General features: G+C 37.4%; 1 protein-coding gene and 1 pseudogene across 2 annotated transcripts; both read left to right on the top strand.

Annotated features, from left to right (window-relative positions):
- Positions 1–1,655: 1,655 nt before the first annotated feature.
- LOC137496087 (C-type mannose receptor 2-like) lies at positions 1,656–6,451 on the top strand (annotated as a pseudogene).
- Positions 6,452–14,253: 7,802 nt separating this feature from the next.
- Positions 14,254–20,764, top strand: si:ch211-282j17.12. 2 transcript variants are annotated; one of them, XM_073907902.1, is made up of 3 exons: positions 14,254–14,281; positions 14,489–14,547; positions 17,422–20,764. In XM_073907902.1, the coding sequence occupies exons 2-3, from the start codon at positions 14,537–14,539 to the stop codon at positions 18,980–18,982; spliced, it is 1,572 nt and encodes a 523-aa protein (XP_073764003.1). In that variant the 5' UTR covers positions 14,254–14,281; positions 14,489–14,536; the 3' UTR covers positions 18,983–20,764. The 2 variants fall into 2 exon arrangements, with proteins under 2 accessions (XP_073764003.1, XP_073764004.1); XM_073907903.1 differs by having other exon boundaries at positions 14,457–14,547.
- Positions 20,765–22,065: the final 1,301 nt, after the last annotated feature.

The raw sequence follows: 22,065 nt of genomic DNA, 5'->3' as shown, positions 1-22,065 counted from the left end.
GAAAATACAACAAACATTATTTAGGCCCAATCCCAATTCTATCCCTTAGGAAGCCCTTACTACTACCCCTTGTTTTGGTGGGGGAGTGGTAAGGGGAAGGGCTAGTGGTGTAATGGTGTCCCAATTCTCTTTAGATTGAAGGCGTAGAGCTAAGGTCAAGGGGTATACACCCCTTCAAACAAAGATTTTTCAGGACCACACTCAAAACCAAGGGGTAAGAAAAATATCCCAGAATACACCAGCTACAGCTGCACCTGGAAGTACGGAGATCCACTGATTATTATTTTTTTTTTTTTTGTGATTATTACGAATTTTTACAACAAATAAACACTTTTTAATATATTCATAACCTTGCTCGTGTTTTACCATCATGCTTTTTAAAAAAACGCTAAAGTACAAACCGCTAAATTTCTATTCGCGATCAATAATCCCTAATAATAATTTCTGTTCAGCAGTCCCACAACATTCTGACACTCAATGACACTGGAATACCCTGTCAGAAAAGTCAATTGGCTGGGAATGGGCTTTTTACAGTGTCTGCTATAATGTTATTGTTGTTTTTGGTGTGTTTACATTACTGAATATGGTGACTGTGTAAATGCACAGAATTACGATCTTATTGACACATTAGATCCTTATGATAACATAATATATGTCTTCAGTGATTTCCTGAAGATAAATACCAAAAAATAACACAACTGGATTCACTACAGCAGTCGCGATCATCTGAACTTACATGAAGCAAGAGATTGCGAGGACATATAAATATTAAAGCCCTTCATCTTAACCCTCGGTTGCAAGGGCTAAGGGGTAGGGGTACAGAAGTAGAATTGGGATCGGACCTTAATGTGTTCCTAATGATTTTTATTGTTTTTTTTCTAAATAAACAAATATTTCAGTGGTGGTTCTTGCAACACATTTCAGTAAAGCATTTATCACTTTGTAATGTTGCCAATCCTTTTTACAACAGGGACTGAAGACACCAAGTGATGAAGTGTTTCAGCTGTAATTAGGGGCCGAGCATCTATGGTGGGTAGGCCCTATTGGAACGAGCACCTACGGTGCGTAGGCCCTATTGGATTTTCTCTGTTTCTTTCTTATTATCACATGCAACAGTTCTGCAAAGCGTATAAATAAATAAAACCCATGCCTGAATGTATTGTCATACCAAGGGAATCATTGTTGAGCAGACAGGGGAAGGGTCCAGGGTGCAGCAGATGCTGAAGGACAGGGCCAGTAAAGACTCTGGAGATATAGAAGACCTGAACAGGACCAGCGTTTTTTGCTGTGTATTTTTCCAGAGAAGCTACTATGGAAATTCTTTATTATCAAACATACAGGCGTACTGATCTTTAACCACATTCAAATGATCACACTTGTAAACATGACAACATCAAAGATAAAGACAATACCTGAATGAGGAAAAAAGTTGGAATAATCACAGTCTGAAGCTGCAGACAGAAACATCAGACTGAGGACAGAAACACACCACCTCTGAGGTAAGAACAACTCACATATACATTACCCACACACAAACACACTTCTGACATCTGTTGATGAGCTTATTGATTGTTTACTCTGCATTTGTTCTTATTTACTACCTAAAACAAATCCAGAGATAATCTGATAGTTTGTCTTTATTCTCTTTATCAGAAATGGCTCAAACTCTATATTCCTCTCTTCTCCTCATTGGTGAGTGTGTTTGTAGTTTTATTCATGGTTTATAGTTTCATTAGATTTGACTCTGTACTAAAAAGCATTAAAGCAAAGTGTCTCTCTCACAGCTCTCTGCTCCATATCTGAATGTGTTCAGCGTCAATATTATTATATAAATGTGAACAAGACCTGGACTGAAGCTCAGCGATACTGCAGAGAGAATTACACAGATCTGGCTACCATTGACAACATGAATGAATTAAACAACATGAACAAGCTGGTGAAGAGTGAGAATAATGGAGCTACTAAATATGTCTGGACTGGTCTTCAGAGGATGAGTGTTTATAAATGGCATTGGTCTTCAGGTGATCCTGCGCTCTTTCTGAACTGGGCATCTGGACAACCAGCCGGCAGTGATGATTGTGCTGTTATGAGAAATGGACAGTTGTTTGTTGAGCCATGTAGTAAAACTTGGATGTTTATCTGCTATAACAGTGAGTACAAACACCTTAGAAACAAACAAACAAAAAATGTATATATAAATTACACAATAACTCCCATTTATGGTAAAGTAGAAAATTGGGGGGGTATATAAGTTCTTAGGGTTAGATTTATGCTAAAAGCATAAGAAGGAAGAAAACTGGGAAAATATGCTTTATTTAAATTATGAATTGATGTTTGATTAGTAACGTAAAACATTTAGATGTGTTTGTTCAATTAAATAACAAGTTACATGCTGTATCAGACAATATAAAATTATTGTGATCACAACATGTTTTGGGGTGACACAGTGGCTCAGGGGTTTGCACTCTGGCCGAGATATATCCAGCTGCAGGCCCGCAGCACACACGTTTTAGGCACACACAATCTAGGACACACGATTTAGGCAAACCATATATGGTCGCCACCTATTGAATTTCACAAATATGGTTTCCCATTTCAGTCATTATTATTATTATATCGTTACGATCATTTTAACATCTCTGCAGTTTCTAAACTCAAATTATGTAAATAAAACTAATTGGTTAAAGACAATTATGACTTTATTCATGTGTCCACAGACACAAAGAAATCATAGACCGTCTAATTGTAGGATTAAGTGTAATAAATTAATTCAAGATCTTAATCTTATCATACTTGGTTAAAATCACTTTGTTGTAAAATATAAAAAGCAAACAATAATATGTCACTTTAAAATAAATTAGCCTACTACAGTTAATCATTTAAACAATATATATATATATATATATATATATATATATATATATATATATATATATATATATATATATATATATATATATATATATATATAGTTATAAACTGATTATCTTATCTGACTATATATATAAACTATCTTTTACCAAACTGTCACAGCTGTTGGTTATATATATATATATATATATATATATATATATATATATATATATATATATATATATATATATATATATATATGTATATATATATATATATATATATATATATACTTATTATTTTTTTATTATTAATAGTTAATTTGTTCCTATAGCAAAATTTTGGTTTAAAAACAATTTATTGCTTACTGTAAATTACTACAGTATTAAATGTGGGAAATCATTAATTAAAAGATTATTAGAAAGTTAAGCAAATAAATAAACACTATTAAATCGCTTGAGTAAAATAATATAGTGTTATACATTTGTTACATGTAAAAATATTTTTACTACATATAATGTATTATTGCCTATATTAACTTGCTATTATTTCTTTCATCATAAATTAATGCATTATATAAATTAAATCTGTCCAAATTAGATCGTTCAGCAAGGCCAGCAAACGAGTATCTGCTATATTATTGTCAGATAATAATGACTGATCAGCTATCATGACTGATTAAAAACTGTTCAGTCTATTATATTGAATGGCGATTGGAAACAATGCTCCCCATTCGGCCGTCTCGATCGCAATGTTTGTGAAATAAAGTAAAGTAAACGCTATTGTTTATTGTGTACAATATTTATTAACCACATATCTCAAAATATATCGATGACGATGTTCAAAAAGACGTTAATAACATTAGCATCTGTCGTAACCATACATGGTTTGCCTAGATTGTACGTCCTAGATTGTGTGTGCCTAAAACGTGTGTGGTTCTGCGGGCCTGCAGCTGGATATTATTGCTCTGGCCTCACAGCAAGAAGGTCACTGGTTCAAGCCTCGGCTGGGTGAGTTGGTGTTTCTGTGTGGAGTTTGCATGTTCTCCGGGTGTTTGTGTGGGTTGTGGGGTGCTCCAGTTTCCCTCAAAGTCCAAACACATGCTATGGGGGAATTTGCAGGCTAAATTGTCCGTAGTGTATGTGTGTGAATGTGTGTGTGGATGTTTCCCAGTGATGGGTTGCAGCTGGAAACGAATACCCTGCGTAAAACATATGCTGGATGAGTTGCCTGTTCATTCCGGTGTGGCGACCCCTGATTTTCTTTTCTGACTAAGCCGAAAAGAAAATGAATGAATTATGTTCAATAGCACAATATATTGAACATGTTTATGATAGAGCAGATCTCATCTCACTTGTTTGTAACTATGAACAGAAGTAGAGGGGGAGATGTAACTATAATGTCTAGTTTAATGTAAGATCTTATAGTGATATTCACAAATATGTCACATCCAAAGTTTAAATCATAGGTATAGAATGATAAAAAAGATCATTCACTCATTTGTTCATTCATTCATTCTCAAGCAAACACAGGACTGATGTTCGTTGATCAGCTGATGAACTGGAGAGCCGCTCAGAGTTACTGCAGACAGAATCACATTGATCTGGTCAGTGTGAGGAACCAGAATGAGAATCAACAGCTGGAGAAGTTCATTAATGACAGAAACTCATCTGGATCTGCAGTCTGGATCGGTCTGTTCAGAGACACATGGCAGTGGTCAGATCAGAGCAACTCCTCATTCAGATACTGGAGAACTGCTGAACCAAACAATGCTGGAGGTATTCAAAACTGCGTCGGAATGAATCAGAATGCACAGGGACGATGGCATGACATCTCGTGCACCGGCTCATTTCCTTTTGTGTGTCATGAAGGTGAGCAGATCCTCCAAACACACTCAATCCATCATCAGCTCCAGATCTCTTAAAGTTGACTCAACATGTCTGACATGACAAATTCCTCCACAGTGTTTGTTCTGCATGTTGTTGTTGATCAGTCTCTCTCTAGTTTCTGCTTTGTTTTGTGTCCAGATAAACTGATTTTATCTGATCCAGCAGAATCTGTCGTGGTCTGAAGCTCTGAGATACTGCAGACAGAATCATGTGGATCTGGTCTCGGTTCAGTCAGTGGAGATGCAGCGTCGTGTGATGAACGTGGTTAAACTGGCGTCTACTGAGGCGGTGTGGTTGGGTTTACACAACTACTGCAGCATGAACATGTGGCTCTGGGTCAGTGGAGACATGGTGTGCTATCAGAACTGGGCTCCAGGGAACACAACACACACCAGCACACCCGAAAACTGCAAACTGGAGAAGAGAAGAGGAGCAGTTCAGTCTGGAGGAGATTATTGCTGGATCAGCCTTCCTGAATCCCACAGACTCAACTTCATCTGCACTAACTAGCAGAGAAAAGACCTGTAGTTACGTTCAGTGCTTAATTTGAGCTGGATCCTGTTTTGGGAAATGTCAGATATTCTTGTTTTTTTATTTTAATTGATCCAACTTGTGTGCAGTGAATTCCTGCATGTGTGTGTGTGAAAGAGAATTTGAATGAGTGCGAGCGAAGACTATGTGGTTTGTGTATGCGCACAATAGTCACCATGCGCATTACAGCAAAAGCCACATTTAACTATACAACAATTTTTTCAACCATCTTTCTTTTCATCTTTCTTAGGTTTACAATCAGTCTCATTGGTTGGTGATTATTGTTTCATACGCAGTGAGCAGTGAAAATAAATAATGCCATAGTGGCCTGCCTAAATAATATTAGCATGTTCAAAATGGCAAAGAGGCAGGCAAGCTTATTTTCATTTTATTAAAATCACAAGTACAATCATGATTTTATAGTTTACAGTTAAGTTAAAACACAAAGAAATAAACAGTAATTTAATGCTGTCACATATACAATAGGCTGTTCGTAATTTCATATAATATATAACCACAATTTGTTCAATCATTATAAATATAATCATGTTTATATAAACACTATAAATGAAGAGGACTTCTCTCCTCCTGAATCCTGGCTCTGAATGCAGACAACATGGATAGCAGTGCTGCAGGTCTCTTTTCCTATCTATTCCAACCATTAGCCCTGCCGGTAAACATAGGCAAACACAGCAGTACGGCTATAGGGGATAGTGTCTGAATGGTAACGAACTCAACCGATAAAAGACATAGTCTACTATTCTCCAATTCTCATATAGCGCTCTGACAAGAATGCTTGATGCACAGAAACAAGTTGGCTGTAAAGCCATGCAACAAAGCCCATAGATCATGGAAACAAACACATCCAAGCCTTTATATACAGCTAAATAATGTGGGTCATGTGCTGTTTTACAGCTTGGCGGGTCTGTGGTCTGTCCATATTAGTCTGTCATGAGAAATTGCGTGCTCTCATGAATAATTAAGAAGCAGGCTCTTCTTATAGGAGAAGAAAACTCTGCTATGAATAATCATAAGAAACTGATTTTGATCCCGCACCAAACATTATTTTAAACCTGGAAGATAAAATTAACTGACAAAAGCTCAAAATTGTTTAGTTTTCCCACAATTAAAGCTGACATGGGCTAATAATGTGTTAAATGATGCTCAACACACACAAATCTGTTAAAATCTAAATAAAAATTTAAAAAAAAGTACTCCAGGGTGTGTAAGGATGCTAAGTCTCTCTATAACAATAAACCCTGAGAACAGTTCTGGAACTTCACATGAGACAAGGCTCTGAGAATAGTCAGGCACTAAAACAATAAACTTTCTAATCTGTGAAGAAGATCAGCTAGAAAACCAGTTGTTTAGGTCAGTGGTTCCCAACCTTTTTCTTAGGGGCCCCCCATGAGCATATACAAACATTGGAGCCCCCCCACCATTAAAATACACACTCACGCACACACATATGTACTATATATATATATATATATATATATATATATATATATATATATATATATATATATATATATATATATATATATATATACTGTATGTGTGTGTTTGTGTAATATTAATATATAATATGTATAGAAAATATAAATTAATTAGTTTTAACTTGTCTTGGCCTTCAATAAAACCAAAATTTAGGTTGGCTTTGCCATACTGTTTAATCTTTTTCTTCGCCTCTGAAGAATCACTGCATTTACGTCTCTCTTTTGTTTTGATTTTGCCTTTACGACACGTTGACAAACACATTGCGTGAGTGAGCAAAATTTAAATAATTATTTAAAGTTATTTATTTTAATTATTTTTACTATTATGTTGGAATTGTAAGCATATGTTTTGATATATATATATATATATATATATATATATATATATATATATATATATATATATATATATATATATATATATATATATATATATATTTGGTACTTAAAAATACATATATAATAGTAGGGCTGCTCAATTTTGGGTAAAATCATAATCACGATTATTTTGGTCATAATTGTAATCACGATTATTTAAAACGATTATCAGTTAAAGTCAAAATTGTTAGTGCTCCTGAGAATTTTTTTAATATAAATATTTCCCAAATTATTTTTAACAGAGCAAGGAATTTTAACAGTGTTTCCTATAATATTTTTTCTTCTAGGCTTATTTGTTTTATTTTAGCTAGAATAAAAGCAGGTTTAAATATTTAATTTAAGGTCAATATTATTAGCCCCCTTAAGCAATAAATATTTTTGATTGTCTGCAGAAGAAACTACTGTTATAAAATGATTTGCCTAATTACCCTAATTAAGCCTTTGAACTGCACTTTAATCTAAATGCTTGTATTTTAAAAAATACCTAGTGAAATATTATGTGCTGTCATCATAGCAAAGATAAAAGAAATCCGTTATTAGAAATGAGATTTTAAAATTATTATGTTCAGGAAAAAAAAAAAAAAACTTCTTTCCATGAAACAGAAATTGGGAGGAAAAGGGTTGCTAATATTTAGGAAGGCTAATAATTCTGACTTCAAGTGTATAAATACAGTTATTATCCACTCTGCAAAGGAAAGAGAAATAAATACAATAGAATAAAAATATTAAACAAACTGTGCTTTAAGCATCTTCACTGTAAGAAAAACACTTTATCTACAAAAGTCCTTCAGTCAAGACTAGTGAGGGATTTTCTAGTTGTTTGATTAATAATCATAGAAATTTGACACATGTCACCCACTGCAGAAAATTCTAACTGGCAGGCCCATGTCATATTCAGTAAAGATACTTAATAAATAACCTACTATAAATTAAAAGAATTACCGTATGCTTTTTTTTCAAAAGATTTGGAGAAGTAACATAAATCCCGCTTTTAAATAGTAGCTTTCGCCATGAGGCTGTGTTCAAAATGACATCAATGTTTTCAAAGTGCACTGCGAAGAGAGCACAACTGTAAACATGAAGATCGCTAAAACTGAACTGTAAAAATAGTTTGAAAGCAAATTACACCTAAAAGAGATGACCTTAATGCTTGTTTACTTTTAATAATACCAACTTTGAATGTTGGAATGTTCTAAATGAATAGGGCATATAGGGGGGATAAGTGGGAATAGGACACAGCCAGGAACGTTTGAGGTTACTAAAGTAAAGTAACCAAAAAGCATCCTCAAAATCCTCTGCATTTACGGTGTTCATTGCGTTTCGTCTTCATCTTCTGAGGCGTTGTCACGATCACCAGTGATCTAGCAAGGTCGCTGCTTCGAGTCCTGACTAGGCCAGTTGGCATTTCTGTGGAAGAAAACTCCATACACACTCATTCACACACACACACACACAAATTTTGAAGTTTTATACTTAATCATTTATATTATTTATTCTCCAACATAAATCTTAACATGCACCGAGTTTAAAATGTTTGCATCCCTGACAATAAAATGGCTGATATCAAAACTTACTAGTGATGAATGAGCTTGAGAATGCACGTCAAGTGTGTTTGTATATTTATTTGTGTGTTGTAACCTAAATGAAGAGAGAGTGGCTGTATATTTACGTCTCTGTGTGTGTGTGTTAAAAGTTGTGATGAATTTTGCCATTATTAATTTGAGACGAAGAAGATCTAAACGCAAACCTCTCCAATACTCTTACATTCCAATACTTCAGAGCTCAACTTTATCTGAATCAGTCAAGTGTAAGCTAAGATCACGACATGACCAGAAGAGGGCGCGCAAGACTAATGAACAGAGAGAGAGGAAAATGTTACCTTTCTCTGACCCTCATCTGCTCTTACCTTCCCCTGACCTCTTTTTCTCTGAATGCATACGGCTAGCACTGCTGACCCTGAAGGCCTGAGACTCTCTGTCCATGGGACAGGGAACTCCCTGGCAATAGACCGATGACACTCTCTGGGCATGGAAGCCGGGAGCCTCAGTAGTCGTGGGTACCTCGGCAAGCGCTTTAATGGCTTAAACTGTCTAAATAATGTGCATGTAGTTGTTTGTATGTTGATTTGTGTTCTTAAATACACCTAGGGACAACTATAAATTTGTTTACATAAGACATGAACTATATGTTTTGCTGACTATTAGAATTCTTGACTGAGTGGTCAGACACATTATACCGTTGGTCTTCAGTGATTTATAAATTGTGCTTTGATGTAATAGGTAATACCCAAATGGTGTATGAGTACTTGTATCCCTGAGCATTAGAGATGCGCGGATGGGCTATTATTTCATCCGCAACCGCATGACAAAAATCATCATCCGTCCGCCATCCATCCGCACTAACATTTTTGACCAATTTTTAAAACCGCACCCGCCCGCCATCTGCTGATTGGGCTCTTTATTTGAATGGCTTATTCCTTTTTATTATTAAGTAAATGTTTCTTTATTGATCATTATAGAATAGAGAATGACTTTAATGTAGACATGCAGTTAATCCAAACGTGCAAGTCATTAATTGACGCTTTGAAGTGACGCTAAAGATACGAGGACGTGTCTTTTCACTTAATTCGATTCCTCAGTCCTTGAGTCTTTTCCTTGCGTCCTTCCCTCGTATCCCGGTGGGGTGGAAACACGAGGAAAGAAAGCAAGGAAAGGAAACGAGGATGCACAAATAAGAAATGAGAAGCACCCGAGCTCTCAGAATATCAGCAGTGAACTCTGTCTCCAATCGTCGCACAGGGAAAAAAATAAATAAATAGCCTAAATTAAACGCACTGTACTGTACAACGTTTTTTATTGTAGCCTAATAGAAAACGCATTGACACATCATTTCAACATGCTGCTATTTAGCCTACTACTAAATGCCTATTTCACTTTATTTTTTTAGTAAATAGATAGTATAATAAGTCATTTACATTATAGCCTAATAATGTTTATTTATAGTTGTCCATAGCAACCCCAAAAACGTAACTGCTTGCCTTGCACATCTAATTAATGGGCACAGTTTTTCGACTATTTATTTATTTAGGCTATTTATTTATTTTTTGCTGTGGATGTTATTGAGCTTGTAGAAATCGGAAGCAACACCAGTTCTGCGACACAGATGAACCTTTATTGATATCCCTATTAGACAATGCCTATTTTATATGCCAAAAGAAACAACAGGCAGTAAAAAAATCTTAACATAAATATCTTAATGTAGGCATAGGCTATAGTCGCATGCTTTGGCAAACAGTTGAAAAATTTTTTAATAAAAACGCCATATCGTGCCTCAGCCTTGTAGTCTCAGTCACCCCTACAATTAGAAATTAAATTAGAAAAATAGATATTCCATCCCTCTTTGAGTGAACATAAAGTCTGACCAGGCTAAAGTGCATGTATGACAAGTGCCCCAATAACCCATGGACTTAGAATCATCCCCATTCCCTTCACACTTGAAGCTTAACGAAATACTACGCCATTACAGTTGCGACAAAGAAATTCTGGCAAAATAACCTTAGCCTCGGAACGTAAAAGCGAGGCCAACATGTCTAGAATAGGCTAAACCAATATGAACCTAAAATTATCAGCTGAGAGCTGACCGAACTTAAAAGTTTATATTGAACATATGTGTAGCCTAAATAACATAGGCTAATTGGTTTAATATGCCTGACCTTAGGTCTAGTTTGATTTTTTTCTTGGCACAATGCAGGAATAAAATAGCATCTACAGTGTCAGGATTCAGACGGGAGCGCCTGCATATAGCCACTATAATGCGCCCTGCTGCACTGAAGGAGCGCTCGCTCGCAGCACTTGTTGCTGAAATGCATAGAATTCTCTTTGAAAGGTGCTGTAGTTGTGGGAATGACTGGCCTTATTTCTCCCAAAAGGAAAGTAGATTTTCCTCTGCTGATCCGTCTATACGGAAGTTTGTAGAGGAATACTTCTGTACTTCATCCAGAATTAGTGTATCCGATTCCTCCTCCCATTCTGTGAAGTCAGCTAGGCTTTTTTGTTGGTGCGCCAGCTATGCCTATAAAAACAGTACAACCGCCCGCCACCCGCCCGAATTTAATTAAAATATTATTTTTTCGTAACGTCATCCGCCCGATCCGCGGTTTATCCGCGGAGTCCGCGGCTATAACCGCCAACCGCGCATCTCTACTAAGCATAATTCAATATGTCAAGTCCTCATTGATGTGTGAGGTGTATCTGTGCATGACCTGATTTTGGAAGTATTATAGTTGGGCCATACTGGGGTGCGTTTTCCAAAACCATCATTAGCCAACTAAGGTCGCAAGTTTCGTCGTTACAAGCATAGTTTGTTGATATGCCGTTTCCCAAATCCATTGCTTCAACAAACATTCGCAAACTGCGTCGCAAACTTGAGCTCTCACAGCTACACCTCTGGAACTGTAGTTAGAAACATAGTTCCCCTTCGGGAGGAACTCCAGCACTATAAGTGGATTTGATGTTCTAAATCCACGTATAAGAGGATTCGGTTCAGAAGCCGCTCATCTGAAAGAGTATTGAACGGGCCAATTAAGAATGAATTGGCAGCGCAAGCCTGCGCAGGTGTGCTGCATAGCCAAATAACTGAGCATATAAGCACACCTGGCGCCAGCAGACGCTATCCTTTATAAGCTGAAGAGATTTTTAACAGCTAAGGGACAGTCATTATGGCGACAGAGTATAGTGCTTCCGTTCCCCTCCTCGGGGAACGAAGGGTTACTTTAGTAACCTCGAACGTTCCCCTTCGGGGGGAACTCCAGCACTATAAGTGGATTTGATGTTCTAAATCCACGTATGGGAGCCCATTGAAAGCGCCATAATGACTACACCTTACCAACACCCACCATGAGAGGGCAGACAGGCAAGCGTGACGCACCCAGATCATGAGAGGCGAGGTCCTCCAACGTGCCCTTGGCCCTAACTTATCCCACTTCAAAAGAAGCTTTACGGAATAGGTATATTTTTTTGGGAGTCGCTAGCGTCTAGATAATTCTAGGAATATACAACAGTACGTTGGGAAGCGTGCCATCCCAGTAGGGAGGACGCTGCGGAGACCATCCGCACCCAATAGGGAAACAAATGGAATTACATATGGACTAACCCTGAGAAGGGGGAGTGCGCATAACAAGGTGGTTAGCGGATAGGGAAAGCACGGGTCCACCCAGGGGGGGGAACTTAACCGTGGCGGAAAAGCATATGGGGATCACCAGCGGGTTCCAGAGGTGTAGCTGTGAGAGCTCAAGTTTGCGACGCAGTTTGCGAATGTTTGTTGAGGCAATGGATTTGGGAAACGGCATATCAACAAACTATGCTTGTAACGACGAAACTTGCGACCTTAGTTGGCTAATGATGGTTTTGGAAAACGCACCCCAGTATGGCCCAACTATAATACTTCCAAAATCAGGTCATGCACAGATACACCTCACACATCAATGAGGACTTGACATATTGAATTATGCTCAGGGATACAAGTACTCATACACCATTTGGGCATTACCTATTACATCAAAGCACAATTTATAAATCACTGAAGACCAACGGTATAATGTGTCTGACCACTCAGTCAAGAATTCTAATAGTCAGCAAAACATATAGTTCATGTCTTATGTAAACAAATTTATAGTTGTCCCTAGGTGTATTTAAGAACACAAATCAACATACAAACAACTACATGCACATTATTTAGACAGTTTAAGCCATTAAAGCGCTTGCCGAGGTACCCACGACTACTGAGGCTCCCGGCTTCCATGCCCAGAGAGTGTCATTGGTCTATTGCCAGGGAGTTCCCTGTCCCATGGACAGAGAGTCTCAGGCCTTCAGGGTCAGCAGTGCTAGCCGTATGCATTCAGAGAAAAAGAGGTCAGGGGAAGGTAAGAGCAGATGAGGGTCAGAGAAAGGTAACATTTTCCTCTCTCTCTGTTCATTAGTCTTGCGCGCCCTCTTCTGGTCATGTCGTGATCTTAGCTTACACTTGACTGATTCAGATAAAGTTGAGCTCTGAAGTATTGGAATGTAAGAGTATTGGAGAGGTTTGCGTTTAGATCTTCTTCGTCTCAAATTAATAATGGCAAAATTCATCACAACTTTTAACACACACACACACACAGACGTAAATATACAGCCACTCTCTCTTCATTTAGGTTACAACACACAAATAAATATACAAACACACTTGACGTGCATTCTCAAGCTCATTCATCACTAGTAAGTTTTGATATCAGCCATTTTATTGTCAGGGATGCAAACATTTTAAACTCGGTGCATGTTAAGATTTATGTTGGAGAATAAATAATATAAATGATTAAGTATAAAACTTCAAAATTTGTGTGTGTGTGTGTGTGAATGAGTGTGTATGGAGTTTTCTTCCACAGAAATGCCAACTTGCCTAGTCAGGACTCGAAGCAGCGACCTTGCTAGATCACTGGTGATCGTGACAACGCCTCAGAAGATGAAGACGAAACGCAATGAACACGGTAAATGCAGTGGATTTTGAAGATGCTTTTTGATAGCGCAGACTGATGCTCAAGACAATTCTGGAGGGAATGATACTAGAAGAACAACAATACTTAAGCACTGTGATGACAGACTAACAGCTGAAGCCTTCTACAATGAGGAAAACAGCATTTCAGTTATTATTTTATAATGTTGTCGGTCTGCTAGCATTCCAAAAATGTTCTCGCATGGAGTGTATTTTTATTATCACATGATCTGTCACATGACTTTTTGATTCATATGCAAAATGTGCATATAAATAGGTGAATGGAAACAGCTATTGTTGTATGAGTTTTCATTTTTGGTGGAAGAATACATTTAAAAATGCATTTTTGGGGTGGCATTAAATAACATTGCAATGACCAGTACACTGACCATCGCAAACCTTAGTAAATGCTGCTTGTGTCATTTCAGTGCTGTCCTGCCATAAATCTTTCACTTTCACTTCATGTCTTTAGAAAACCCTGTTTGTTTTTTTAAGACATGTCTGATCTGGGAGGGACTACAACCAGTTAGACTTGTTAAAGCAGCATTTCTTTTGGTGGATTTTGCTCTTCAACCGGACTCTTGACAGAGCAAAGGCTGGAGTGTAAGAATTTATATTTAAAAGCAAAACTTCATTTGTCAATGATTAATATTTTTGGTCAAGTCAACATTTATTTCTAGAGGTCTTTATGCAATACAGATTTTGTTCAAGAAACAACAGAAAAATAGTCAAATTAATGATGTAAATGTATAATTAAAGACCTTTATTTTAAATACAGTGCTACCAATACTGTAAGGCATTGTTTTGCAGACTGGAGAGAGACAGTCAAGTTCTTCTGCTGAGGTTTTGCAGGCTACCATGAGTTCCAGGTGAGTTGGCACTTATGTTTCTTCTACTGGATGATAATTTGTTATACAGTGCTCTACAATAATGCTTGTCTGCTTATTTGGGACAAATGAATCTTTGTGACATTGTGAAACATTTACTTGACCAATTGGACGAATTACTTGAATACAGTGATGTTTTTTTTTTTTTTTCTTTTTTAAATGCTGGGTCCAATTAAAAAATTCTAAATGCACTCAGCTGAAAGTCATTTTTTAAATCTTAATACTTGCCATGACAGAACAGTAATACTACACTGAAAAAAAAATTATTCAAAGATGATTCCTTGGATTTACTAAATTTTTCTTTGGTTAAGAGGTTGTAAACAATTTAATTGTGTTGAATTTTACCAAACAAATTAAGTTAAACATTAATTATTTTAATTTGTTTGTTTAAATTCAACACAAATAAATTGTTTGCAACAGTTTTGCATGCAACACTTTTTTTCAGTTTATATTATAAGCAGCAGAAACAAGCATAACACAGAAATGTCCTGTTGATGTATTATTTGAAGACGCTCTGCTTTTCTGGTTATGTTTTGTGCTTATGCAAACCTATCTGTAGTGACAGATGGCATCATAATAAAACAAACAAAAACATGGGTTGACATTTCCTCATGTTGGTTTAAAGTTGTCACACCGGTTTTGTTGTCATTCTGGAATGTATTATGTCAGGGTTGTAAACCTACACTCTTCTCGACTGAAACCTGTGAAAGATTGGTGATGTTTGTCTAAAAGACAAATGAAGTCCTGTGAAAGTCTAATGAAGTCTTCAGAGAAACTAGTGGTGTCCTTTTAGAGACTATTGAAAGTTTTTGAGAGAATAGTTATGTAGACTAGTGATGTCCTGAGTTGGGGATTTGGGGGGAGGCTTAAATCTGCCACCTGCAGTGGGTGACTACAAATGTTCTGTGAGAGACTAATGATAACCTGATGAGGACTAGAGATGTCCTGAAAGAGACCGGTGATGTCTTCTGTGAGACTATTTATGTCCAGTGAGAAACTAGTGATGTCTTCTAAAATATTAGTGATGTGTTGTGGGAGACTAGTGATGTCCAAGTGAGAGACAATATGAAGGGGTTTGTTGATCATGTCTTTAGAGAAACTAGTGATGTCCTGAGAGGGACTAATGATGACCTGTTAGAGACTACAGATGTTTTCTGAGAGACTAGTTATGTGTAGTAAGAGAGTAGTGATGTCCTTTCAGAGTTTGGTGATATTCCATGGGAGACTATTAATGTCTTCTTCGAGACTAGTAATGTGTTGTGGGAAATTGGTAAAGTACTTTGAGGGACTAGTGCTGCCAGGTCATCATGTGGTAGACTAGTGATGCCCAAGTGAAAGACAATATAAAGGGTTTGTTGAAGATGTCTTCAGAATAACTAGTGATATTCTGAGTGAGACTAACAATGACCTGTTAAGAGACTACAGACGTTTTCTGAAAGACTAGTTGTGTCTAGTAAAGGAGTAGTGATGTCCTTTTAGAGATTGGTGATGTCCAGTGGGAGACTATTGATGTCTTTTCCAAGACTAGAGATTTGTTGTGACAAAATAGTGATGTCCTTTAAAAGACTAGTGTTGTGAGGTTGTTATGTGGTAGACTAGTAATGTCCAACTGAGAGACAAAACAAAGGGGTTTTGTTGATGATGTCTTCAGAGAAACTAGTGATGTCCTGAGAGAGACTAACGATGACCTGTTAGACACTACAGACATTTTCTGAGAGACTAGTTATGTCTAGTAAGAGAGTAGTGATGTATTTTCAGAGATTAGTGATGTCCAGTGGGAGACTATTGATGTCTTCTCCAAGACTAGAGAAATTGGAGATGTCCTTTGAGAGACTAGTGCTGTGGGGTTGCCATGTGGTAGACTAATGATGTTCAAGTAAGAGAAAATAAAAGGTATTTGTTGATGAAGTCTTCAGAGAAACTAGTGATGTCCTGAGAGACTAATGATGACCTGTTAGAGACTACATATGTTTTCTGAGGGACTAGTTATGTCCAGTAAGAGAGTAGTGATGTTCTTTCAGAGATTGGTGGTGTCCAGTGGGAGACAATTGATGTCTTCTGTGTGACTATTGATGTGTTGTGGGAAAATAGTGATGCCTTTTGAGAGACTAGTGTTGTGCGGTTGTCATGTGGTAGACTAGTGATGTCCGGTGGGTAACTAGAGATGTCCTTTGAGAGACTAGTGCAGGGGTAGTCAACCCTGTTCCTGGAGAGCTACCTTCCTGCAGATTTCAGTTGCAACTCATATCAAACACACCTGCCTGTAATTATCACATGGTGTTCAGGTCCTAATTAATTGGTTCCCCTTTGGACTAGTGATATTCCGATATAAACAGGTGATGTCCTGAGAGACTGTTTATGTCAAGTGAGAGACTAGTAGGGTTGTCATTTGGTAAACTAATGATGTCAAAGTAAGAGACAAAATGAGGTGTTTTGTTGATGATGTCTCCAGAGGAACTAGTGATGTCCTGAGAGAGACTAATGATGTCCTGTTAGAGCATAGGTCTCAATTCCTGGCTATTTGTCTATAACACACTGGCTTGTTGGATTAGCTGTGTTTGATTAGGGTTGGAGCAAAACTGTGCAAAGCTGCAGCTCTCTAGGACTTGATTTTCAAACCTCTGTGTTAGAGACTAGTGGTGTTTTCATAGAGACTAGTGATGTGCCGTGAGAAAATAGTGATGCCCTGTCAGAGGCTAGTGATGTGGGGTTGTCATGAGGTAAACTAATGATGTCTAAGTGAGAAGAAATAAAGTTTTTTTGTTCAAGTGCCTTTGTTATTATCCAGAACACTGTTAATCTATCATGTTCTCCTGTTTTACCTTAAAATATTGTTTTAATATGTTCATCATGCAGGTCAACTCAGATTAATCAAGGTCCTCCAAGACGATACCGTCTACATACAGAGAGGAAAATACTTGATGATAATGGTAAAGTCAGAATATGGAGGTATGGTACAAAAGATGCCAGTAAACAAAACAAAATTATTCTGCTGGTGGGAGAGACCGGTGCTGGAAAGACCACCCTCATCAACTCTTTAGTGAACTACATACTGGGAGTGAAGTTTGAAGATGAAACATGGAATGAAATCACAGAAGAAGAAGGAGGAGATCAAACAGAATCCCAAACCTCTGAAATCACCATGTATGAGGTCTTTCCAGAGGACAGTGCCATTTCTCTCACCATCATTGATACTCCAGGTTACGGAGACACTAGAGGACTGGAGAAAGATCTGGAAGTTGCTGAAAATTTAGCATCTTTGTTTCAGAGCAGTGATGGAGTTCGAGAAGTTGATGCTGTGTGTTTTGTAATTAAAGCATCTAATAATCGTCTCTCAGACAGACAACACTACATTATCAGCTCAGTTCTGTCATTGTTTGGGAAAGACATTGTGAACAACATTGTGTTTTTAATCACACACTCTCATGGTCTTCCTCCGAAAAATGTCCTCAGTGCCATTAATAAAGCTAAAATCCCCTGCAGAAGAGACAGAGGTGGCCAACCTGTTCATTTCATATTCAACAATCGTCAAGCTGATGCCCGTCACAATGAGAAGCGCTACATTCGTGCTCAAAGAGACGCCTGGGAAGACTGTATGGAAGAGACAAAGCAGTTCCTTCAATCTTTGAAAGAAAAGAACAGATGTAGTTTAGAGCGGACTTCAAATGTCTTGATTCAACGCATTCAGCTAGAAGCTTCCATCAGCAACTTACAACTGAGAATTCAAGAAAAAGAGTCGAAGAAGTCTGAAAAAATTCAGATTCAGGAGGCAATGAGAAAAAACAAGGATAGAATTGAAAGAAGCACAAACTTTAGCATTAGATACAAAACGACTATCAAAACAAAGGTGCCCATTGTAAGTGCATCATGGAAGAACAGAAAGGCAACAACCTGCACTGTCTGTGAGGAAAACTGCCATGAGTTTGACTGTTGGTGGGTTTCCAGTCCCAAAAATTGTGAAGTCATGAGAGACGGCTTCTGCACCGTGTGCACAAGGAAGTGCCACTACAGCAAACACGTCAAAGACAACAAGAAATATGTTATTGACACTTCAGACGTTGTGACTAATTATAAGGAATTAAATAAAAATTATGAAATCCCTCAGATTAAGAGGTTTTCAGTTGCAATGGATGATCTTGACAAAGACCTGAAGCAGATTGAAGATCAAAAGTTAATGATGGTGTTCAAAGCTTACAAAACCATCAAGAATCTGTCTCAGGTGGCACTAAAACCAGACTCCGCCTTCACCCTCCAGCATCTGGACTTCTTCATCCCCAGAGTCAGGGAGGCTGGGAAAGAAGACTGGGCTCAGGAGCTGGAGGAAATGAGGAGACAAGCAACAGCCGAAGAAGCCAATAAAGACACTCTGAGTTACCTGAAAGCTGGACTTATAAAACTGTTTCTTGGTGACAAATGAACAAATGCAGACCAGATTAATCAATGAGGATGAAGAACATTGTTCAAGATGAGATGAAATGGAGCAGGGGCTGATTTATATAAGTCAAATTAAGAAAATTATTTTAATCATTTTATCAAATATTTCAAGTGTTCATTTTAAAGGCAAGCCACTCCAGACTAAACCACTGTTTGTAACACTTTGGGTCACTGGATGGTAGTTTGTAACAAAAAAAAAAAAAAAAAAAATATGCTGCATCTGTGCATGTTGTTGTGTTTTTCGGGTGTTCATTCTGGCCGAAGGCTTCTACATCTATCTACATCTACATACATCTACATCATCTATCTTCAATTGTCTTTCAGTCTTTTTTTAATCAACTTGCACTATACATTATTTTCCGCTGATAATCTAATATTGTATTCTCCACACCAAACTTATTGTTGCATACCTTATATATGCATATAATCCCATCAAACTATCTACATCAAATGTATACAATTCTATGTGTTATATTTTACATATGTAAAAGAAAATAGTAATTGAATTATGCATTTCAACAATTAAACCATGATATTCTCATTCTCTCTTCTGCACATTTCCAACTTCTGCACCCTACTATACATTAGTAAGTAGTAGTAGTAGTAGTAGTAAAAACTTTATTGTCCTTGACAGGAGATTTGTTATGGGCATCGCCATGTTGCTGCAAACATTCACTAAAACAAGCAACAAAAACAATAGAAAATACAACAATTACAAAATTTATAGAGCTAATTAAGATATACTCTTATTAAATGACACAGATACAAAGGATTTCTTATAGCGGTTTAACCTACACTTTGGTACTCTATTATCTTCTACCAGAGGGAAGCAGTTTGTACTGTGGAAACAAAAATGAGTTGGACCGTTTACAATCCTTTCCACCTGATTGAGGACACAGTTCTCATATAAAACTTGAGGATTTAAATATTCATCGTGCCCAACAAATTTCCATGCTGTCTTTAAGAGATGCATCAGTTTAGATTTGCACTGAACAGATAGGTTACCAAACCACACTGTGATACCATACCTGACAATGCTTTCCAGAACTGCTTTATAAAACTTCATCATTAGCTTTTTGTTAACTCCAAAAAGATGCAACCTCCGTAAAAAATACAATCTCTGGTGTAATCGAGAACAAACCCACTCAATGTGTGTTTTTCATGTGAAAGAATTGTCGATGTAAATGCCCAAGTACTTATAGGTTTCTGACTGAGTAATAGGATGGTCATGTACAACCACTTGACGATGGTCACCTATTCACTTTGGGTCAAATACCATCTCTTCTGTTTTCTTACTATTTATTAATTTCTGACAGATAGATAACACCAATATCATCATTCTCATAAAGTAAACTTAGTATGGCTGTGTCATCAGAGTATTTAAAAATAAAATTCTGTCAATGCTTGCTTACATTCATTTGTAAAAAGTGTAAAAAGAATAGGCGAACTGACACAGCCTTGTGTAACCCCAGTGCTACTGTACTTTTCATCTCAACAGATGTTTTTAACCTTTACAACCTGAGTTCTGTTTGTTAAAAACGAGAAATACCATTTGCATATGAATGGGTTTATATTCAGCTGTTCCATCTTTTCAGTGAACAAATGTGGTTGGATCGTATTAAAAGCGGAACTAAAATCAATAAAAAGCAGTCGAGCATAAGCTTTAGGATTGTCTAAGTGCTTAAGAATCAAGTGCAAAATACATTAACCTAATAAGTGCGCACTACAAGAAAGTTCCAAACAAGATTATACCCCTTCTACCTGTTTTATGAAAAAGAAAATATATTATTATTATGATTATGATTATTTTGCATGTTCTTATTTGTTGTTAAGCCATCAGTGGCTAAAGTGTGCAATAATATCTGGATGCAGCCTTTATGATGCAAGCTGAGATTGCATCACTCAGCGTTGCAATGTCAGACACAATGCACTTAATGGAGTGAGTGACGTCAGAGGTGGGGTTAGGTGAGCGCATTAAAAAGCATTGGATGCAGCTGAGATTGCACTGCACCAGGGGCCTCATGTACGAAGACTTGCGTGGAAATCTTACTAAAACATTGCGTACGCACAAAGCTGTAAATGTGCGTACGCAGAAAAAAATTCAGATGTATGAAACACTGCGTACGCCGAATCTCACGCATATTCTTTTGTACATCCGAATGAACGTGAAACTGAGCGCAACATGCACGAGCACAAAACCCCTCCCTGCCTCCTCCCCCGTATGAATATGCTAATGACTATGCTAATGGCAAAACCCAACGAAAAAGCAACGGCAAAATCAAGCAAAAAGAGAAACTTTGAACAGAATGTGAATTGGAGGTGCTGCTTTCGGAGGTAGACCGAAGAAAAGCGGTGTTATTTGCAAGTTTGTTCTCCGGAATTAACAACAAAAGAAAAAAATAGAGTGGGAGAGTTTAGCTGATATGGTTAACACAGTTGGGTCTGAACATCGCACTGAGTGCATTTAAAAAAGAAATAGTGTGGTTTATATCTGTGAAATGTTGCAGTACCCTTAATAGTCTCAGTGGCGCACCTCATAAGAAGCATGTGATCATGTACTGACACGTTCGAGCATAAACTCGGCTCGAATCCAGCGTCTGATGAACTCTTCTTTTTTTCCCCGCTACATATCAGATTTTGCCCACTATTTATCACGAGAAAGACAAGTAGGAATCATCAATAAGTTTGTGCATCATATTTTATTTGCACATTTATTGAATGGAAATGTTTCTGACTCACGCATGCAAATTCATCTTCAGATAGTGTCTTTATAGCAATGTGCGTGCAGTAGATTGCTCAGATTACATTGGGAAAACAGGCGACTGCTGCAAATTGTGCTTTAATGTTTGGCTGGTCAACTGTATGGTATGGAAATCTTACATACCTACTATATGAACCCGTCTCATACAGACGCCATTGCAAGGATCAGACACTTTGTAGAGAAGAATTTAACACAACTGCCTCTAGGAGTCGCCAATGGAAATAAAACACCCACGCACAAAAAATGTGCGTACGCCTGCCAGAAAGCTGCCGTGAACCTGCGCACATTCCCACGTTCAGTTCATT

This window comes from Danio rerio, chromosome 7 (assembly GCF_049306965.1).
Source record: "Danio rerio strain Tuebingen ecotype United States chromosome 7, GRCz12tu, whole genome shotgun sequence".
In the NCBI taxonomy this organism is placed as follows: Eukaryota; Metazoa; Chordata; class Actinopteri; order Cypriniformes; family Danionidae; genus Danio; species Danio rerio.
The sequence above is the reverse complement of the archived record's forward strand: the minus strand, read 5'-3'. Positions and strand labels throughout refer to the sequence as shown.